This window comes from Podarcis filfolensis (assembly GCF_964270895.1).
Source record: "Podarcis filfolensis genome assembly, chromosome: 1".
Lineage (NCBI taxonomy): Eukaryota > Metazoa > Chordata > Lepidosauria > Squamata > Lacertidae > Podarcis > Podarcis filfolensis.
In genome coordinates, this window is record NC_139604.1 from 85,034,664 (window position 1) to 85,047,503 (window position 12,840).

A 12,840-nucleotide genomic window follows, 5' to 3' on the forward strand; every position below is an offset into this window, starting at 1 on the left:
CTGGTACCATGGAAGGCTTAAAACAGAAATCATGAGATTCTTCTGGTCTCCAGAATCAAAAGGTTACTGCAAAGTGGGCTTGTGGCCTTCTACAGGGCACACAATTCCCTGGATGTCCATGTGCTGCCAGCAGAGAGAAGCAGTCAGTTAAGTCATAATGATGAGCCATGCCCCCAGCACACTCTGTTCATCAGCATACACACAACACACAAGGCAATGCCACTGATTCCTGACTTGAAAGATGGGCATTTTCCACTGGGAAAGGCCTGTGCACCTAAATAAGGAAGACAAGGCAAGTGCACTGGAATGTGAGCAGATCAAAGCAATCTGAATGCGAACGATGGGCTTTTTAAGCTTTACTTAACATCTTTTGTTACATAGTTCAAGGTGCCACCAACAGATGGCTAGTAAAAATGGTAATTGAAGAGATACAGCACAGAATAACTTCTCCTTGCCTGCTTCAATTGCTCCTTGGTGTTTTGGCAAATCCGGCATACAGTTCAGCATTCTGCACTTGAGAGTATTTATGTCATTACTGGGAGAAACTGATCAGCCTTTAAAAAGAAACAAAGCACAACACCAGCAAGAGGCAAAGACAATCTGGCATCAGAATTTCCACCCTCTTTCTTATTGGCAGTTCAGGACGAAGGCAATCCTCCCGCATGCTGTTCTTCATGATGGCAAAACTGCAATGACAGGTAAAGTTTGTTTCATTTGTCCATGCTCATGGGAACTCTGCTGAAGGATTAAAATAGCCTAGGCTTGAGGCAGGGCACATAGCATTAATATTGTTTGCTGCATTTATGAATGTAAGTGCTAATTGTGGGTTAGTTCTAAAGTCATTAGTCTGGAAGCGTGGGCAATATTTTGACAAACCATTGCTGGATTGAGCTCATGACTGGGCTTAGTAGTGAAGCTAAACTGTGGTCTGCTTACAGCCAGTATGGTGCAGTGATTAAGTATTGGATCAGTACCTGGGATACCAGGGGTTCAAATCTCTGCTCTTGCCATGAAACTCACTGGGTGACATGAGCCCTTTCAGCCTAACTACTTCACAGGGTTGCTGTCAGGGTAGAGAGCCATGTACACCACTTTGAGCTCCTTGGAAGAAAGATGGGATATAAATGCAATAAATAAGCACAAAGGCCATTGCCCTGGTGGTCCACTTTTGGCCCACCTGTTTTTATAGCCAAGTGAGCTGTAAGAAGGGCACTGCAGGGGCTGGCATACTAGCTGCTCCCCCTGCAAATGAGACAGGAATGGGAAATTGCAGCTGTCCTTTTGCCCATCTTTCTGCATTAACACACATTTAGATGCAAAGGCCTTTCAAGCACAAGGTCACTGATCCTAGCACATTCCCCTCAGCCTTTAGCCCTCTTCAGGCATTCAGGGAATGGGAGAAAGACAAGCACACCAACAGTTGGGAAAACCCTGAAAGAAGGCTCCCTGCTTCTGGAAGTCCCCCTCAAACTCATGGAGGGCAATGGGATGGCCTGTATGGAGCTTGCACCCTTGTCCCTGCAGTTTCCTCCCTCATGTGTTGCTTTTTCCAGTTCTCCAAGGTTCGAAGAGGGCTTGTATCGGTCTGGAAAGCAATATGCGGTATTTTCTTTGTGTCAGGATATGGGGGTGAGGTTCAGGTTATTCTTCCTCACAACATAATCGTCAAGTTGACTTGGGGCCTATTTTTGTATTGCTATACATAACCCAAACTTCTCATTACAGGCTTTATGCCCAGTGTGGGGAGATACTTGAGCCATATGGGCCCCAGGCTCATTCCCCTGTTGAGGCATTTGTGCAGCCTCAGTTACCTGACACTCCTGTGTCAGTCACTATAACTAGATTACTGGTGTATTTCCATTTAACCAAACTTCTGAGGAACACAGATGACTCACATATCCCTCAAGGCAACAATTCCACAATAGGAACAAATCATTATTTCTTCCCCACTTTTTTTCAACACAAAATCTTGCCATCTCCCACCCAGATACCCTAGCAACAGTACTTAACTCATTGAGTAGTCCAGCTTAAACCCGGAATATTGAGAAACAACGTCACTGTAAAATTCTATACGTAGAAAGCTCCCAGTGGAATTGAAAGCTGGAACCTCTGTCTTCCCACAAAAAGTGCCAAGAAGTGGAGAGCTGATGTCACTGCCGTCACGAAAGACAAGTCTGTCATAGTTGCACTCAGCGGCTTCCTCCAGGTCAAAAAAGCCCATCGTTAGGGAGATCTGAAGGAACCACAGTAAGGCCACCAATTTCTATGTGTAGCATTTTATCTAAATTCATCAACATAATATGCACTAAAGCCAGTGAGCATTTGGATTTGAAATACATATATAACATGCATACCCATAAATTAACAAGGCAGATCTGGAGCAAGCTAGATTTCATCACTGAATGCAGGAGTAAACAACGCATTGGCTACCCCTGATCTAACGCAATCTTTTCTGAAGAGAGATTGAGATCAGGTCTTTAGGGGGAAAGTGATGAGCTGTATAAAGTTGTTGCCCTAGCCAGGGAAGCCCACCCCCCTCATCCTGCCCCTTACCCTGCTTCCTGCTGGAGCACTGATAATCCATAGGCATCTTTTGTTTGGAGGATATTTTCTTGGGAAGTTTGGAGAAGTGACCACTCCATGAGTGCTCGTGAAAGTCCCTCCACATATCACTGTGATGAAAAGAATGGGGGGGGGGTCAATGGAATAAAACGGAAAAAAATCAGTATGTTTAAAAATAATGTTGACTCTAAATAAAGGACACTCATACGGATGCAAGAGTTCACCCAAGCCAGTCTGGTGTAATGGCAAGAGTGTTGAGGTTGGATATGGGAAATCTCATTCATGAAGCTGATGGAGAACCTTGAAGCTCTCTCTTAGCGTAGCCTTTCTTACAGGCTTGTTGTTAGGTGGAGGGTAGGCAGGATACAAAATCAACAAGAACATAAGACACCAAGAGAAGAGGAAGAGAAATCAGCATTAGGAAAGTTGGTGAAAACTCTGCCAGGTCTTGACTGGTCCCACCATGACTGGTAGGTGGCAGCAGTCTCCACCAATGAACATGTTGAGAAGCAGGAAGAGGATAACTGTGGTCTGCCACTGCTATCCCTCCATTGGGCCATGGAGTTGATTTTCTTCATCTTTCCTAATCTGAATCCAGTAGGGAAAGCCTGTAGTTTAGCTGTAGAACATCAGCTTTGCATGCAGAAGGTCCCAGGTTCTCCATCCCTGGCAACTCCAAACAGGCCTCTACTGACCCTGGAGAGCAACTGCCCATCAGCATAGACAATAATGAGCTAGGTGGACCAATAGTCTGACTCTGCAGAAGGCAGCCTTCCTATGTGCTTCTCCCTTTGTTTGATTTATCTATTTATTTATCTCACAAGATTTATCTCACATACTTGATTGTAATGTAACCTCAAAGCGGCTTACAAAAAGAATAGAATTACCCACAACAGAATGGTTAGAACCAACTATACTAAATGTTCAAAAATACTTAAAACCAACGATAAGTTATAAACCAGATTAAAGCACATGTCAGCACTCTGCATGTCTGGATAGGCTTGCAAGTGCTATTAAGAGTACAGGGAAGGCACCTGCCTGGTGAAAATAGGCAAGAATTTCCAAAGGGTGGGTGCTTGCAAATGTGGAATGAGGATTACGTGGCACCTGCAACAGGACCAGGTCTGCAAATTGAAGTGGTTGAGTGGGAATTTATATAATAATGATAATAATAATAATAATAATAATAATAATAATAATAATAATAATAATAGATTTTAGTGGGCATTATTTATTTTTATTTATTACCATTATTATTATTATTATTATTATTATTATTATTATTATTAATTAAGTTTGTATACCCGTATATCTCAGGGCATATTTGGGGTAAGATATGTCTGAGCAAACATGTTTCAGATGGGCTCAGACATGCAAAGATGAGCAATTAGTTTGAGGTCCATAGACTTCTATGTGGGTTGTTGTGAGAGCAAATGGATTTAGAGAATTTGGGTAATTCAGATCCAGGGAAAGACAGCGTAAAATTAAAATACCCTTGGAAAACTGTTCCACCAGTGCTTGTTTTTATTTTGCATGTACTGTATGTGTTTCTTTCCTAGCACTGATGCTTTCAGCAAGTAGTGAGAGCTGGAGCCATTCATACCATGTGCATAGGAGGCTGTGAAACCCTTTGATGCAACAGCCTCATCACTCACAAACTCCACAAGCATCATGCTTCCAGAAGACACCACTGCTGGCAACTGTTCCTCTCCACATAACTTGTCAACAAGAAGACGGGCATTTCTGTTGTTTCCATCATAAATTCGGATGTAGTCGGAGGCACAGTTTGGAGAGCGCTGGAGATCCAAAACATGAAACTTCAGGAAGACCTAAAGCAGAAAAAGAAAGCCAAATACATTTTAGCTTGGCTGGGCCCTGATTCCCAGGATTCTTGGGATGAGGAGATATGCTTCAAACGTATGGTTGTGTACATAGCCTGGTGTCACGTACTTGAAACTAACCTGAAGATTAATGTTGTGTCAGTAAATTTAGAGCATAAACAGACTGCAACTCCCAAAAGTATACAAGTATCAAGAAGGAAGAAGAAGAAGAAGAAGAAGAAGAAGAAGAAGAAGAAGAAGAGGAGGAGGAGGAGGAGTAGTTTGGATGTGATATCCCGCTTTATCACTACCTGAAGGAGTCTCAAAGCAGCTAACATTCTCCTTTCCCTTCCTCCCCCACAACAAACACTCTGTGAGGTGAGTGGGGCTGAGAGACTTCAGAGAAGTGTGAATAGCCCAAGGTCACCCAGCAGCTGCATGTGGAGGAGCGGAGACGCAAACCCGGTTCCCCAGATTACGAGTCTATCGCTCTTAACCACTACACCACACTAGAAAGGTCCATTCCCTGCCCTCCTCTCATCTGTTGTATAATCCTGATACATTAAACAATGATTTGAGCATCCTTACCTTTCCTTCTGGGATTTGGATCAGCCATAGGCATGTGACATTTTTGGGGTATGAATATGGGTAATTATTAGAGGAGAAGTTGCCCCTTCGATTACGAAGCACAGTGCTACAACAGTCTAAAGAACAGAACAGAACAAAATAAGGGGGAAATGAGATGTGCAAAGGGAAAATTCCAACACAACTTTCTGTTTATCTATCCATGCACTCTGTGAGGGAGAACTCAGTGTCCATTAAATATGTCACTGTTCAACCTAGTAAAGGTTACTCCTGCTGAATGAAGAAATTAAAATATGCCTGTTAACAATATCACACACACACCAGACAGCAAATGATTGCGATTCATGACTTCAGCTCATTACATTATCACCAACATACAGTGCAGCATACAGTATTAGCAAAATGTTCCTCATTATGATGAGCGGGGTGGGTCTATAGAAAAAGGAGGGCTTGTGTTTTAGGACTGCTGGGGTGTGCAGGGGAGTGAACTCTGTACACTAAGCATACAGAGGCACATTAAACACCCCCCTTCCCTATAGGTTCCCAATTGGCAAGGCAATCCAGTGATAAAGGGTTGGCCTTGCCTTCAATGCAGCAGCATCCCCATGCAGGTGCCGACTGCAAAGAGAAGATCCAAATGATGGTAGATGACCAAAGACTGCACATTCACACACATACTGCACCTGCATGGGATAGCACCTTGGGGAAGGCTCTCCTTCCTCGCACAGGGAGCTTGCAAAGAGGGCCAAGTGTTGACCAATTGGGATGGAATAATATGTTCTTGAAGGGGGGGGGATGGCTACTAGCCATGATGGCTATGCTCTACCTCCCTAGCTGGAGGCAGCGATGCTTCCGAATGCGTGTTTTTGGAAAGCATGGAAGGGAAGAGTGCTCTTGTGGACTTCCCCACTCCAATTGTTGTTGTTTTTTTGGTTTTGGTTTTTTAGTGTATTGATAGAGGTGCCCTTTCAAGTGCAGAGGAAATGATTCACTGTTTTCAAAGCATGGCATTGGGAAGAGAAAGTATGTTAAGGTGAGGTGATGCCATCTAGGTCATGAAATCTGGCAGCACTAACTGATCTCAAATGTTATAAAAAATTAACAACATCAGATGGGAAACTACCCATGTAGCATTCTGAACGCTTACTGCATCTGTAGAGCTTGTTGATTTTTTTCACATCTAGGTCGCTGAGTCCTATTCTCTGACCAATTGGTACAGATGCATTTGGGATGGGGACAATGGTTGCTTTCCCGGGAGCACTAGAAAAATCGTATCTGCAGAAGACAGGAATGGATGTGCTCATCAAACTCTGTCGGGTCATTGTTTTATAATGCAACATCTAAAATAATATTTGCATGGAAACCATCCTAGGAAATGAAGAATAAAAACTTCACAGACATTGGGTTGTCCATACATACATGCAAAAGATTTGGGGTTCAGCAACAATAATGTACCAATGTGGCAATGAAACACTTTTGTTCAGTCCCATGACTTTTCATTTGTATGGTTCCTCAGGGTTCTATACTGTCCTTTTTAACATCTACATGAAGACATTTGAGAGAGGTCATCTGCAGTTTGGGGTACAGCTTCTTCTCTGTCTCTCCCTATCCAGCAATCCCAAAGATGCTGTAAATGTTGTAGATCAATTCTGGCTGTTAGTGGGATGAAGTGGGTGGGATGAAGACTAACAAACTGAAACAAAATCCAGGCAAGGCAGAGGTTCTTGTGATAAGCAGGAAGGGTTTCAGTTTGGATGTTCAACCAGTATTGGAAGAAGTTGCACTCCCTTGCAGCTTCAGCGTGTTCTTGCACATTGCTCCAAGGAGAAGACAGAGATGAAATTATATAAAAGAGGATCCTTACACTACAGTTAAGAGCAGTTTTGTCTGAAAAGAGAAGGTGCCCTGAAACACAACTTACGGGCCATAATGCATCACTGAACCATAGTCATACGGAAGACCCAGATTATTAGAGTCCACTTTCTCGAAATTCCCCTGTTCTCCTGTAAAATAAGAGAGTAAATGAAGCAGGCACTCAAAGGAGAGTTAGAATACAGGGGGAGAAAGAGAGAGAAGAATGATTTTCACAGGTACTTGTGAAAATAAAGATATTTACTTAGCAACAGTTTCACTGCTGAAGCCCTTGTGAATTTCTGAGTCCCTTTAAGAACAAATGCTTGGATTTGCTTGTTTCCTCACTTCCATTTTTAACATTCTGTTGGAAGCCGCCCAGAGTGACTGGGGGAGAAATAAATTATTATTATTATTATTACAATGTTTTTTTTCCGTTCCTAAGCTTGAGTGTAGGGGCTGACTAACTACTGATATTTGTAAGCTGCTCTTGGGAGATCCTGCTTATCTTTCTCTCTCTCTCTCTATATATATCCTGATATATATCCTGATAAGCAGGATCAAAATACTTAAAGTTGTTTGTTGTTTATTTTTACATGGTTTAAATGCACCCTCTGCTCAGAATAATTGAAGATATATGCACAATATACAATATAGAAATGTTTTTGTTTAAATAATCCTCTACAGCAAGCAAGGATTAAAACTGTTCCTTGAATGCTGGTAGACATACCTGCTGTGACATACTCCAAGTGGATTTTAACATACTTGTCTCGGTCATTCCGGGCCTGTTCATGTATGAAACCCAGGGCATGGTTGATTTCATGCTGAATTAATCCTTTATATATGCAGCCATTTTTCGCCAAGCCCAACTGCTGTTTGCCTCCAATCTTTCCAAAGTAAGACCAGCACCTGAGAACATGGAAAGCAAAAGCCTGTGCCATCACATAAAGCTGTGGCATACAGTTTCATTTAGTACATTTATAACTTGTCTTTCAGTGAGCACAAAGTGTCATGCTCTCTCATATTTTACCCTGTGTGTATTAAGTAGAGCCCTGTTCCTGTGCATGTCCACTCAGAAGTAAGCTCTACTGAGTTAAATGGGAAGTAGGTGGGTATGAATGCAGTCTCTTAAGCCTCACCGAATTCAATGGAGTTATCCAATTATATATTAATGTTGATATCTTAAGTTGTGAGCATCACATATGATTAGTTAAGTAAAGGGACCCCTGACCATTAGGTCCAATCATGACCGACTCTGGGGTTGCGGAGCTCATTTCGCTTTATTGGCCGAGGGCGCCGGCGTACAGCTTCTGGGTCATGTGGCCAGCATGACTAAGCCGCTTCTGACGAACCAGAGCAGCGCATGGAAACACCGTTTACCTTCCCACCGGAGTAGTACCTATTTCTCTACTTGCACTTTGACGTGCTTTCGAACTGCTAGGTTGGCAGGTTTCACACATCTAATTTCCAGAAAAGATGGGTGTCCAGGAGCACTCTAGAAGACAGCCCATCTTTACTGTCTCCAAAAATATAGACGTCATCTCTCATCTAGTTCTCTACTATATATTTTTGAAAGTGCTTTGTCTGCCTGTCCGTCTGTTCTCCATAGGTTTGGTTGCCTCTCAAGATATCATTACAAAACTCAGCACAAAGGTCCTGAGGTGGGGGGTGGGGACTCTGTCACTGTTTGCATGCTGGGCGCCACTTTGAATCAAGGTGGTGGACCCAAATGCAACTTTGGTGTGACTTTTTTGGAATAAGACCAGCCGCCTCTTGAGATATCGTCAAGAAACTCGATACAAGTATACCCAATGTAGGGGCAGTGGACTTCATTGATGCTTAGATGTTGGGTGCCATTTTGAATCCAGACGGCAGACTGAAAAATGACTTTGGAGTGACTTCACCTGATTTTTAGCATGACAGGTCCAAGCTCACAAAAAGTATCATCCATTTAAAAATCACAGTATTTTGTGGTTTCTACAGATTCATAGGCATTGCCGGACACTCCCTGCTAGTAATATATGGACCACCTTAAAACATAAAGCAAGGAATTCAGCACTGTGCTATGGCAATAGTTCTAGTTACAGATAGGAGCCGTGTTGGTCTGCCATAGTCAAAACAAAAAATTTTTTTTTCCTTCCAGTAGCACCTTAAAGACCAACTAAGTTAGTTCTTGGTATGAGCTTTCGTGTGCATGCACACTTTCGTGTGTATCTGAAGAAGTGTGCATGCACACGAAAGCTCATACCAAGAACTAACTTAGTTGGTCTTTAAGGTGCTACTGGAAGGAAAAATTTTTTTTTTGTTTTGGCAATAGTTCTGTCAGTGCAAGCATTTCAGGCTGCCAGACGCAATGTTCCCTCATCTCCTTTGCCTGTTTTGGGGCAAGGTCAGAGTTTCAACCACCTACAAAGCATCCTGTTTTGGTGAAGGCTGTCCTACTAACACCAGCTTTTACAAGCTGTTCGACTCCAACTCCCATGTACTCCAGGCAGCATGGCCAACGGTCAGGGATTATGGGAGTTGGAGTCTGCCAATATCTAGAATGCAACAAGTTGTGGGAAAAGCTTCAGCAGAAGAGAAGAAACAGAATGACAACATAATTCCAAGCAGTAGTAGTATTATTAGATATCATCAGGAGAGATAAAACTTACCTATCTGCAGGGAAAATATTTATGTAGTCATGTTCTGTTGAACGCCTGATAAACTGAATACATGTCAGTGTGACAAATTCTTGCATTGCTTCAGCTATCACAGCCCTCTCCTCCACAGCTAAAAAAAATGCAAGGGAGAGAAAGGAATGCATTGAAAGTTCCCATATTATATGTGTGGAGTTCAAACAGAATATGTTTTGCCAACATGGGAAAGTTCCCTGCACTCCTGGGTATACCATTATGAAATAGTTCATGTGGAACAGAGCTCCTGGGAAATTGTGAATGGATTTCTTTCATGTAAACCTTCTTCAAAAATTATCTACCTAACTATGGCTACTCTCTGCATATGGTATAAAAGTGAAATAGTGTCCAACATTCCAGAGAAACATGAATGCTGGAAGCGAGTGGGTGCCAGCACTGTCTCTATTGCTTACAGCACACAGTACACAGACCACTTCAGCGCTTGTTATGTCTGTTGTGTAGATGCTTTTTATTATGGGTTTTGGGGGTTTTTTTGCAATTGTACAAAGATATCAAAGTATAAAATGGGTATAGCAGACTTGGTTATGTCATATACAACCCAACACATTTGCTGTCTGATTCATGTAATTGATGCTGCAACCCGCTGCCTACCAAAGCCTGTGCCACAAGAAACTTTAGGGTGCAAATCCAGCTCAATTCCGGAAGCTATATGAAGAAGAAGAAGAGTTTGGATTTGATATTCCGCTTTATCACTACCCGAAGGAGTCTCAAAGTGGCTAACAATCTCCTTTTCCCTTCCTCCCCCACAACAAACACTCTGTGAGGTGAGTGGGGCTGAGAGACTTCAGAGAAGTGTGACTGGCCCAAGGTCACCCAGCAGCTGCATGTGGAGGAGCGGGGAATCGAACCCGGTTCACCAGATTACGAGTCCACCACTCTTAACCACTACACCACACTGGCTCTCTATTGCCGGCTCTCTCCGCCAATAAAGCGAGATGAGCGCCTCAACCCTAGAGTAGGCCACGACTGGACCTAATAGTCAGGGGTCCCTTTACCTTTTATGGTGTTGGAGGAGACTCTTGAGAGTCCCATGGACTGCAAGAAGATCAAACCTATCCGTTCTTAAGGAAATCAGCCCTGAGTGCTCACTGGAAGGACAGATTGTGACGCTGAGGCTCCAATACTTTGGTCACCTCATGAGAAGAGAAGACTCCCTGGAAAAGACCCTGATGTTGGGAAAGACTGAGGGCACAAGGAGAAGGGGACGACAGAGGACGAGATGGTTGGACAGTGTTCTCGAAGCCACAAACATGAGTCTGACCAAACTGTGGGAGGCAGTGGAAGGCAGGAGTTCCTGGCGTGTTCTGGTCCATGGGGTCACAAAGAGTTGGACACGACTAAATGACTAAACAACATCACCAACAACCATGGCTCACTGATTGCTATGGAAAAGAGCTATCTGGGGTTTTTGGAGGGGTTTTTTTATATATATAAAATGGATATTCATTATATAAAAATTTCATTATTAGCAAGAATGAACGCTGGAGAAGGCCTGTTGTAAAGCTTTAAATAACATACAAAACTCTGTAGAGACATTAATTGGAATGTTGACCAGCCCATCTTCTGATCTAGGCCAAACACATCTCTGATGGCATTTCATGGCACTTCGCTGTGTTCTTCGTCTGTAAACAATATCATCCTGATGCATAAATGTTTCTCCTGCAAGGATATTATTATTATTATTATTATTAGTAGTAGTAGTAGTAGTAGTAGTAGTATGATTTCATACCCACCCTTCAGCATAAGGTTCCAGAATGGGTGACATAAATGTAACAATGCAATTTTAAAATCAGGTAAACCAACTTACAGTCAGAAGAATAGGTAGATCCTAAATATCTCCCTCTCAGATGTCAAACACCAGTGTAAAGCAGTGTGGAAAGTTGCCTGGATGCCAGGTCTAACCAGAGATGAACAGAGATGAACAGCAGGTCTACCCATTTAGAAATAATGGAGGGCTAGACCAGGAATGCAAGTTTCTCAGAGCCCTGCTCATTTGAACAGCGGGCAGGAAGAAATATTGCCTTGTAAAACAAAACAAAAACCCAAATCCCAGAAAACAAACAACCAATCCTGTTTTCCTTCCAGTTTATGAACTGAGAATGTTCATGAAGTACCAAAGACCAAATGACCACCCATCAATAAATATGTTGTTTATTTAGCACGCTAACCAAGTTCATCAATATGTTGCAAGATTTAATAGTGATGAAGACCTCATAGAAAGTAAAGTTAATCTCAAATGTAGAAAGCAGGAGGTGCTGAACAATGCATTCTTTTATTAAGGTCAGCAACTTTGAGATCAGACTGCTACTATAAAGGCACCCAGGGTCAAAATCCACTGAGCATTTCCCTCCATGAGCTCAAATGAAGTGAATGGGAGGAGCTGAGTGACAACATTACTCCTGTTGTTGAGGAGCTCCCATTGTTTTCAATGGAAGTCATGCTGTGGGGCTTCCCAGAAGACCTTCCTCCCCTAAGAGTGGAATCATAGACACCCAGATCTGAATGCTATTTTCTCAATTACATAAGACAGAAAAACTCTACAACAATCTATAGAACAACAGCATGGCATAAGCACAACATTGAGAGCATGACATCTCATAAAACAGGCATAAATCAAGCTCACCTGTGGCCTTGTTTTCCTGGATTCCCTGAAAAAGAATGGGACATCTTTTTAGGGTGCAGTATACTTAATCATTGAAATGTAAAATCACAACAGAAAATGCAGGAAGTGAGTTCTTCGAGAGAGAGGTCTAGACAGCATCTTCAGCAGCATCAAGGACACACCTGGACAGGTTTACCTGGTGTAAACCTAGGAAAGGACAGTAATAAGGTTGATAGTGCTAGAAGATTCATCTTTGGGTTGCTTCATGTGTTCTTGTAGGTTTTCAGCAGCTTCACTTGTTGAGCCCTAGCTATGTGCAACTTGGATGAGCTTTTTTATATGGAAAAAGGCTGGCTTTAATCTGCGCAGAACAGCTAGATAACACGATGTATTTTCACAGAAACAAACAAGCTGTGGGAATTCCCAGAAGAGCTATCCGAGTATCATTTCATGCTACTTTATCATTGGGAGGAGGGGAAAGGATAAACAAATGTTGCAATATGAGAAAAGCTAATTGTTGGGTGACTAACACAAAATGCACTCGTCTATAAATAGGTGAGGACTTCTTTTTTTAATAGTTTGAGTATTGGAACTATGAAGCTACCCTTTGAGCTTGCATGCACACAGAGCAACGTCTCTGAACACTTCCCCACTTGGAGGGGAAGGCGATTGCCCCTTGGATCCCCACTTGCTGACAAGAGGGAGCTGTCCACTGCCAACACAG

General features: G+C 42.6%; 1 protein-coding gene across 2 annotated transcripts; it reads right to left on the reverse strand.

Moving 5' to 3' along the window:
* Nucleotides 1–341: 341 nt before the first annotated feature.
* Nucleotides 342–12,515, reverse strand: LOC310757288 (embryonic protein UVS.2-like). 2 transcript variants are annotated; one of them, XM_083602601.1, is made up of 12 exons: nt 12,299–12,515; nt 12,138–12,162; nt 11,033–11,173; nt 9,473–9,590; nt 7,549–7,727; nt 6,889–6,970; nt 6,115–6,242; nt 4,971–5,086; nt 4,166–4,391; nt 2,554–2,672; nt 2,011–2,233; nt 342–686 (listed from the first exon to the last, which is right to left on the reverse strand). In XM_083602601.1, exons 1-12 carry the CDS (start codon nt 12,365–12,367, stop codon nt 673–675), a joined length of 1,440 nt encoding a protein of 479 aa, XP_083458727.1. In that variant the 5' UTR covers nt 12,368–12,515; the 3' UTR covers nt 342–672. The 2 variants fall into 2 exon arrangements, with proteins under 2 accessions (XP_083458727.1, XP_083458728.1); XM_083602602.1 differs by lacking the exon at nt 12,138–12,162 and having other exon boundaries at nt 11,033–11,170; nt 12,271–12,513.
* Nucleotides 12,516–12,840: the final 325 nt, after the last annotated feature.

Excerpts from the sequence above, each read along its gene's own strand:
- LOC310757288 (XM_083602601.1), bottom strand. The coding sequence starts at position 12,367 with ATGAATCTTCTAGCACTATCAACCTTATTACTGTCCTTTCCTAGGTTT. Across the intron at positions 6,243-6,888 it reads TCAGTGATGCATTATGGCCC|ATACGATTTTTCTAGTGCTC; the intron begins GTAAGTTGTGTT and ends TGTCTTCTGCAG. Across the intron at positions 2,673-4,165 it reads CACAGCCTCCTATGCACATG|TGATATGTGGAGGGACTTTC; the intron begins GTATGAATGGCT and ends TTTTCATCACAG.